This window comes from Watersipora subatra, chromosome 7 (assembly GCF_963576615.1).
Source record: "Watersipora subatra chromosome 7, tzWatSuba1.1, whole genome shotgun sequence".
NCBI lineage: Eukaryota > Metazoa > Bryozoa > Gymnolaemata > Cheilostomatida > Watersiporidae > Watersipora > Watersipora subatra.
The window spans coordinates 38835730-38845571 of record NC_088714.1 but is presented as its reverse complement, the minus strand read 5'-3'; the positions used below and the strand labels follow the sequence as shown (position 1 = coordinate 38845571).

The 9842-nt window shown below is 36.9% G+C and overlaps 1 protein-coding gene across 1 annotated transcript in view; it reads right to left on the bottom strand.

Moving 5' to 3' along the window:
- The window catches only part of LOC137400742 (G-protein coupled receptor 83-like), an 18652-nt gene extending 11027 nt beyond the window's left edge, over positions 1 to 7625 (bottom strand). The window contains exon 1 of the mRNA XM_068087077.1: positions 7539 to 7625. Coding sequence (XP_067943178.1) covers positions 7539 to 7625 — 87 coding nt within the window. The remainder of the gene's footprint in view (positions 1 to 7538) is intronic.
- Positions 7626 to 9842: the final 2217 nt, after the last annotated feature.

Below are 9842 nucleotides of genomic sequence, written 5' to 3'. Positions count from 1 at the left end.
AGATATCAATCACATAGAACATATTTGATGACACTTGTCTAGTTTATTTCTGCTCAGTCACATGTCGTCTCATAGCCAATACATGATTCTAGAGGAGTCGTGCATCCTTGTCAAAATACTTAACTGAAAATAATTTGTGAGCTCTTGTCAAAAAGGAAGTATAGATCACTTTAAATCATTCATACTTAGCTTTTGGTAACAAAAGCAAACAACAGAGACTATGAGGGTCGTTTGTGTAGTACAAAAAAGCTTGCATAGTGCAGGACCTAAAGCTAAGAGTAGACCGATTAGCAAAAAAATAATCACGTACGTATTTTGTACTTTGACATTTGTCTTATTTGCTATAGCTTTATCTTCAAGAGGATCTGAAGGCACTGACTTACCATCGCGAAACATGCACTGGAAAAGTGACAGCCAGGAACCTAAAAATGGTGAGGGCTACGATGCACCAGGTGGAGGCGAGGCTAAATATATTGGCTGGAAAGAACCAGGTCATCATGATAACACGCAGAAACCTGCTGTGATCTTCTCTTAATTCCTAAAATGGACATAAATTTTAATAAAAATCTAATGCAGCAGTCAGAAGGAGTCCTTGTCTCTAAGATCATCAGCAAACATATCCTTGAGCATTTTTAAACTTAGCCTAAACCAAAAGGAGAAGAGCCTTATATCAACTATACAGTATATAGTTGATATAAGGCTATTTTACAACTCTTTACAATAGTTTTAATATACGAGCAGTAATTGATAATATGATATAATATCATATATAATATATATACCTATATATCTTATATATATATATATATATATATATATATATTTCTCAATGTATGTCCGTGTGCCGTATGTCTGTCTGCATTCCGGCTATAGCTATTATTAGAATAACTGCAGCTGGACGACAATGCTGACGCTATGTCATGGAGTACCGTTCTTAGAAGCCTAGCAGCTTACTGCATTTTTCCATTGGCAATGTGCTAGGCTAACAGCTTGAAAGTTACAGTTGCTTGACAAAGTTTTAAAACCTTTACAGTTGTTTTCATTTTTCTCTTAATTTACATCAACTACACAAAACACTTCTCTCATGATATGTAGTTTGAAAGTTAGAATAATAAATGTTGTAATATGTTAAATACAAATCAATTTTTTGTACAGAACTTTTTTATTATCTGGGCAACGCTGGGTAGCACAGCTAGTATATATATATAAATACGGTTATATATGACATATATAGATATATATTAAATATATGTTTAAATATATGTATAAATATTTCTATTTATATATAATATATAAATATTTACATAACTAACCTTCTCAACTCTCATATAAATATAAGGGTTAAGAAGGTCTGCCCTAACAAGGGTTGAGACGGTCCGCCCTAAGAAGGATTGAGAAGGTTCGCCCTAACAAGGTTTGAGAAGGTTTACCCCATAGATATATATACCTAGATTGGCCAATAGGGAAAAAGCCTGTCAGACATAAATAGCACGACGTAACGTCACTGTATTGTACCTCACGCTTGACTGCACTGCTGTTTACAATGAATCTAATGGGAAGAGGGTAACAAAATTACATTTATTTTCACATAAAAACCTTCTTGTATACATAATCCAGTAAACTAAAGCAATTCTGTGATAATATCTGATAACCACCATAGATTAAAACTATAAAAGCTATGAATTGTTGCACACAAATCATGAGCCATCATGGCTTTATTTGCAACCTCTCTTATCCCCATTCTCTCTTTTCCCCTTCTCCAAAGAGTAAGTTAGAAGGGGAAAAGAGAGAAGGGGAATGGAGAGGGGAGGGGAAATAGCCCACCCACTCAAAGAGCTAGACCTTGGCTAGGTAAATAGACTAATATGCTGAACTAAACATGACTAAATATGATGAGTATGCAAGTATGTCTGAAGTCAAAAATGAGACAGGATGATTATTTTACAGCTGGCTATGTAGCTGGCTAGGTCACCAAAGCTGAATTGTAATGATTGTATCACTAGCATCGTGGATGTTACCAACGTTGATGTAAATCAAGCAACGAATTCCCTAATCACAGTTAAGAATCAGGGTGGCTTGACTTTGTCTTCGCCTGTGGTGATTGAGGTTTGCAACCACAGCAAGAAAGCGACAAGAGTGTTGCTTAGTCGTGCTGGATTGGTGAAAAACTTTGCCAGGCTAGCACTAATTGCCACCACTAAGAAGCCAGTCACGAAAGGACAATACCAAGTTATTTGTACAATATGCAAAAGCAAGTTAAAGGTTGACTTGCAACAAAATTCACATTGCAGTTATTTGGTATCATAAGATTTACCATGCCTTACTCTGTTGTGTTGTAGGTGTGAAATATATGAGAAGGTGATTACAAGCTCTTAAAAGCTAAAAACTTATACAGTCATACTTCAACTTACGAGCTTAATGCGTTCCGAGACTGAGCTCGTATGTTAATATACTCGCATGTTGGTGCAATTTATTTATATATCAAACAATTAAATATATATTGCTTGGTTTCCATACTCTAAAAATTTAAATAAAACACTCAAAACAAGATATTGTAACAGAAAGAACATGTTGGTTATTGTCATAATTTACCACATGCTTTCAAAAAGCAACAATTAAAAAATAATACAAAAAATGTGATTATTTAAAATGTAAAATTAAATACATACAATAGCAGCTAATGCTAGCATTTGCGAGGGAGGGAGATATAAGTTATCCTTCATTACAACAGTTGTCTTTGATAAATTTGAATTTTATCAATGTCTTAAAAGACAAACTCAGAAGCAAACCGAAAAGCAAACTTTCATTTTTAACTTGACGTAATTAAAATTTCTTCGGCGTTCGTAGTTTAAAGTTTCTCGCTGGTTAGCTAATTTTTCCTTTGTTTCGCTTTCATGACTAGCCGACTCAACATGTTGCGATTAGGACGAACACAGGTGTCGTCACAAAGGATTAATGCACAACCACTAGCCAACTTGCTCGAATGTCTATTTTTATAGTTTTGATAGATAGCACCGGCCTTTTCACGTAGCATCGTTTCAGTTACGCTGTCACCGGACAATTGTTTATCTTTTATCCAATTAAATGCCTGAGCAGTCTCTCCATCAGCGGTCGTGAAGATCGCTGCGCCGTTTAGAAACTATGGTTAGTCTCTTTGCAAACTAAATGCCCTGAATATAATCCTTCTGTTTGATAATTGTGGATGTATTTCTGTCATATTGCTGAGCTAGCACAATCACGCATACACATTTCGCATATTTTTCAATAATTTTCTGTTTAATATCAACTGTTATCATTTGCTTTTTCTTTGCATCATCTTTCATTTTACTGGCAAACTTTCAGTCAACGCAGAGTACGTTTAATTCACATACAGTGTAATTCTGCACTAAAAATCGCGCACAAAAACGCAGTACCAAAGTATAAATCTGAGTAGTTGAAAAATACAGAGTGATGCTGTTCTCATAAAACACCTTCGGCATACTTGGCAACTGACTCACGTGCTCGTATCTCAAACATAGCTCGTATGTTAGTACTGAAACTTGCTTAAAAGCTGGCTCGTATCTCAAGTTTCTCGTACGTTGGAGCACTCGTAAGTTGAAGTATTACTGTACTTAGTAATGTTTAGTTCAACATGATATTAGTCTTTTACCTAACTAGGGTCTGGCTCTTTGGGTGGATTGGCTATTTGCCCCTCCTCACCTTTCCCCCTTCTCTCTTTTCCCCTTCTAACTTATTCTTTGGAGAAGGGGAAAAGAGAGAATGGGGATAAGAGAGGTTGCAAATAAAGCCATGATGGCTCATGATTTGTGTGCAACAATTCATAGCTTTTATAGTTTTAATCTATGGTGGTTATCAGATATTATCACAGAATTGCTTTAGTTTACTGGATTATGTATCCAAGAAGGTTTTTACGTGAAAATAAATGTAATTTTGTTACCTTCTTCCCATTAGATTCATTGTAAACAGCAGTGCAATCAAGCGTGAGGTACAATACAGTGACGTTACGTCGTGCTATTTATGTCTGACAAGGCCACCGATGGGAATAGCTATTATTGGCCAATCTAGGTATATATATCTATGGTTTACCCTAACAAGTGTTGAGAAGGTTCGCCCTAACAAGGGTTGAGAAGGTTTGCCCTAAGAAGGATTTAGGAGGAATGGAGATAAGAGCAAGCAAAAAGGGGATATGAGAGTATTATAGTGTTGCCAAGCATGAATCAGATATAGATGCTACAATGTTTTAGAGAGAAGTAAAGGAGACCTATAGCAAAATAGATAGAAAAAATTAGACACGGATCACAGTTGCCTTGCAAATACTTGTTCCTAGAATTAAACAGCCCACAACATGTGAAATTGTTTTATAAAACTTTTCTAATAATTCCTTCTTTAAAATTTTATAAGAAATAAACTCTAGCAAAACACATGCTGATACAGCCAGTAAGTGTGCAGCTTGATGCTCGCGTTTAATTGGCTAGAAGTTGTATAGGTAATACTCAGAGAATGAACTGCAGCACGATACGAGACGCTTGCTTATTTGAAAAACACATCAGCAACATTGTATTCTACTCAAACCTATAGTGCAGGTGATTACTGTGACTCGGTGTGACGCATTGAACAAGATTGCCTAAATTACTAGAGAAATCTTACTCATGCAACGTGAAGTGTTATTTTTAGAAGAGTTCGCTGGTAGTTGCCCTTATTGTAACTAGAGTATATGTAGAATATTATTATTAATTAATGCTATATTATGATAACGGTTGCCACAGGAACATATTCGAGAGACATTATTTGATGAATGTTTTAACCAGCAAGGCAGATAGCAAAATATGACCTTACAGCTGGTGTTAATCTAATTAAAATTGTATAAAATCAATTTTGGCTTATATTAAATCCTCAAAGATGTATATTTAAAGACAGTTTATTTGCCCTCCAATACTCTACATGGCATACCTAAAATCTAGAGTCTACACTAACCGTAGGTTAATGCAATCATTCGCCAGTAGAGACCCAGTGTAGTACAGGACTCGAGATTTGGAACAAGAGCAATTGTAATTGGTTAATTTGCGTGAGACCATGAAACCTCCCTGACTAGGGAATATGCGTGAGACCATGAAACCTCCCTGACTAGGGAACATGCGTGAGACCATGAAACCTCCCTGACTAGGGAATATGCGTGAGACCAAGAAACCTCCCTGACTAGGGAATATGCGTGAGACCATGAAACCTCCCTGACTAGGGAATATGCGTGAGACCATGAAACCTCCCTGACTAGGGAATATGCGTGAGACCATGAAACCTCCCTGACTAGGGAATATGCGTGAGACCATGAAACCTCCCTGACTAGGGAATATGCGTGAGACCATAAAACCTCCCTGACTAGGGAATATGCGTGAGACCATGAAACCTCCCTGACTAGGGAATATGCGTGAGACCATGAAACCTCCCTGACTAGGGAATATGCGTGAGACCATGAAACCTCCCTGACTAGGGAATATGCGTGAGACCATGAAACCTCCCTGACTAGGGAATATGCGTGAGACCATGAAACCTCCCTGACTAGGGAATATGCGTGAGACCATGAAACCTCCCTGACTAGGGAATATGCGCAACTCTTTTCTGGGTGAGTTCAACTTACGTAAAAAACCCAATAATCATTCCTCTTCCTTTATTTGCAAGCAGCTATTAGCAAATAATAGAAGAGTGCCTGATAGTCTACATGCTCGTGTCTTTCTTCATTTTATATTTATAGTGATAGTCACTAGTCTCACCTAATTCTGGCTTGTTGACAATTTTATTTTTGCGATTTTATGAGAACGTTACACACAGTGGATTCGGTGATCAACGCAAATCTACACCATTTGCAAATGGCGTGACACATCAGTCATATTATATATCTACTAGACTTAACCAATGGCGTGACACATCAGTCATATTATATATCTACTAGACTTAACCAATTTCCTAAATTTATTTGACAAATGGTGGATAATTATTGTTTTTAGCGACTTCGCATTTATTTGTCTTTTTGTAAACAGCCTATTTACATTTACTAATTTTAGGGCTAATGAATTAATAATTTGTTAGTACTTTAGTTTGCTGGGAGTTCCTTGAGAAAAAGCCAGCACTCTCCTATTGTCACTTTCACTGTTATTTCCTTAGAGTACCTGAGTGTAAGCGTCAAACTCCTTCCTGCGGATACATCTTGGGACAATGTATAGCGCGCTGTATAGCGCACTGTATAGCGCACTGTATAGCGCAATGTATAGCGCACTGTATAGCGCACTGTATAGCGCACTGTATAGCGCACTGTATAGCGCACTGTATAGCGCACTGTATAGCGCACTGTATAGCACACTGTATAGCACACTGTATAGCACACTGTATAGCACACTGTATAGCACACTGTATAGCAAACTGTATAGCACACTGTATAGCACACTGTATAGCACACTGTATAGCATTGTCAAATGCACGTCAATCACTGGCTGCCTTGTATGTGAGGTGTCACAAGTTGAAATTAATTGTAAAAGCAGAGCTACTATATTTGAAATAACATGCAACAATTTAGAAGGCCTGCTTATTAATATGCCATAGGGCTGGCTGAGAGCAGACGATTCACAAGGAAACACTCATGAGTTTACTGTTGACCAGTAGTTCTGAGAGTTCAGTCAACTCTAAATGCTTTGCCGCTACTAAAGACATTGTTTGGAACAAAAAGGAACTTGCTTAACTATATATTTTGATAAGATGGATAATATTTGATAAGCAGAAAGTGTGGTGCTAGTTACTCATATAGTTATCACTTATACAGGTAAGTCTCAACGGACTATTCTACACTTCCTGTATAATTGGAGTTATCCTATCTTTTAATAATTTGATGTCGTTATACTTTTGTTAAACTTACTATGCGCAATCTTTATTATTGAGCACTTTATGCCACCCATTCATATTTTACAAATACTATAGCGAGGTTTTGTCATTGGTCAACAAAAGTCTTGAATGACATTTGTGTTTACTTTATGATTTCTATTCACCCCCTCGTTCTTGGCCGTAATCGTTCTCTCCTGTTTCGGCCATATTTATTTTCCTTCAAGGACTTTATTATTGAAACAAAATTCTTGTAAATAAAATTTTCATCTTCATTACTAATAAATAATATATGCGGAATCGCTAAAAATCAAATGCCATCTCCTATAGGTTGTCCGTTTGTACCAATTCACTTCCCTCGAGCACTGATTGAGATTCCAGATGTCGACAGCACTACATGATTTACTGTTTACAGATACAATTCTTGTCACAGTTGATTGAAGACTGCCAGTTTTACTAGCGATATCTCCTAGGTATGCACTTTTTACATGTTTGTGTTACATTAACTTTTAAATATTATATCTTCTATTAATGCCTAAATTATTTTCCACTGCAAACTTGCGGGTAAACAAGCAGATTATGTGCGCAAAACAATGAGGCTTAAGAATATCTGTTACCAGTCTGCACCTAAAATTTTTCGAATAGCTTTTACTGCATTAAGTTTGACTAACCTGGAAGAGTAGTGGTGGCCATCTTGTATACATAGACACAGAAAAGAGAATAGCGAAGACCAAGGCTAAAAGATCGGCTACTCCCATAGCTAAGAGTAGATGATATATTGGAGTATGGTTTGGTTTTCGCACCAATCGAGTTAGTACGATGATATTCAGAAAGTTTCCGACTATGCCAATTAAAGACACCAAAGTGTGCAGATTTCCAATTACCAACAATATCAAGTACTGTTTCGCGGTATGTCCTGTAATGTTGACAGAGTCTGTCATGTTTGATCCAAGAGATGCGTTGCCAGGTAAGAAACTCATTCTTGCGTCGAACAGGATGCATTTACATGCAGGTGGTTACCTTGAGAGTACAACCCGTGCTGAAAATAGATGGTAAAGAAATTATGACTTGCTGTCACTGACCCATCCCATGGGAAAGTGACAAAAAAGATGCCAGCTGGGTGACTATCACAAGGATGAATGCTGATACATAATGGTACAAGCTATAAAATAATTTCAGTTCAGAGACAAGAACTGCATTGTAGTTGTAACTAAAGGCATAATGAGTTGCTCATTACCATCACGTTTGTTATTAGCAAATCAGTTCCATGAATGCTTGATCAGTAATACAATATTAAAGGGTTCCTAATGCCTGCTTAGAAACAGATAAGTAAATGAATAAAAACAGCTAAATAGACAGAGCAACAGATGGGTGCCATATACAGATTACAGAGTTATTTACCAACTAATATAGAATCGATAGTCTTATAAAGTAGATGTTTTACTTACTGATTTACCAGTCCCTGAGGCTAACGGTAAGAGTGAACTTTCTAGCTGCTTTAAGCGATTAACTGCCTCTTTATCATAGCAGCAGCCTGCTAGTAATGTTATGGCTAACCCAGCTTTATTTAATGCTTGTACAAGACTGAGGGCTGTCATTAACTGCAAGCTAGTCGCGGTGCTACATTCAAAACTTTCTTGCCTAGCTGCAGTAATCTTAGAAGTGCACATTTTATTGTGTTCATAAGAATTAGATATAAATGATAAATAACCAATTATTCTATGAAATTATGAGATAGTTTGAACGCTGCTGGAGTATTACGCAATAAAAGGAGAATTATACCTAATCTTTCTTTCGCCCCATTCAACCATTTAATAGACATAAACACTCAATAGTTCAATAGACATAAACACTCAATAGTTCATTAGACATAAACACTCATTATTATCCAAGTTGTGAAAGGTTGAGAGGTAAGCAAAGAGCCTACATAGTGCAAGGCTGTGTGTCTGTAACAGATGGCACATCAGATAAGTAGTAGAGACTTCATCTGGGCTGGTGATTAGTCTCTAGTTATACCTGCTCGATATAAGCACACGTATCAGATTTTTGAAAAATTGGATAATGCATATATTTTTTGACAAGAGAAATCGACGGCAATTTAGGTTTTTGAAAAGACAACAAGTTACTTTACAATTGTGTCTCAGACCAGATCATCTCAAGCGCAGCAGCTGAGACAAAAATATGCTCTTTTAGTTTCTTGGCAGCAGTAATACATGCATGTAGGTACCATGGCAACAGTAATACATGCATGTAGGTACCATGGCAACATGATATATGCCTGTAGGTATTATGGCAACAGTGATATATACATGTAGGTATTATGGCAACAGTGATATATACATGTAGGTTATATGGCAACAGTGATATATACATGTAGGTTATATGGCAACAGTGATATATACATGTTGGTATTATGGCAACAGTGATATATACATGTAGGTATTATGGCAACAGTGATATATACATGTAGGTTATATGGCAACAGTGATATATACATGTAGGTTATATGGCAACAGTGATATATACATGTAGGTATTATGGCAACAGTGATATATACATGTAGGTATTATGGCAACAGTGATATATACATGGTGGTATTATGGCCTGGTTCAAACCAATGTCGTATGTAAGTCATGCCATGATGTCTGAGGTTCTGCACCCTGCTATGCAAACTTATGCAGGTGTGCGATTGATGCGAACCAAATATCTTTGAAATCGCAAGGTGGCGCAACTAAATCATGCACATGCTCTACAAGAGCATTGTCTTAGGCGGTTGTGCGTAGTCGGTTCGCTAAGCTATGCTAAGATCGACGTGAATTGAGTGCGTCACGTAATTTCAACCTAATGTGGTTTTGGTCCTCCACCGTAAAAGAAACGAGTCAAGTACTTTGTTTGCTAACAACATAACGTCTATGTTTTTGCAAGTTTGTTGTAGTTATTATATCTTGTATATTATAGGGGACTTTACATTGTTG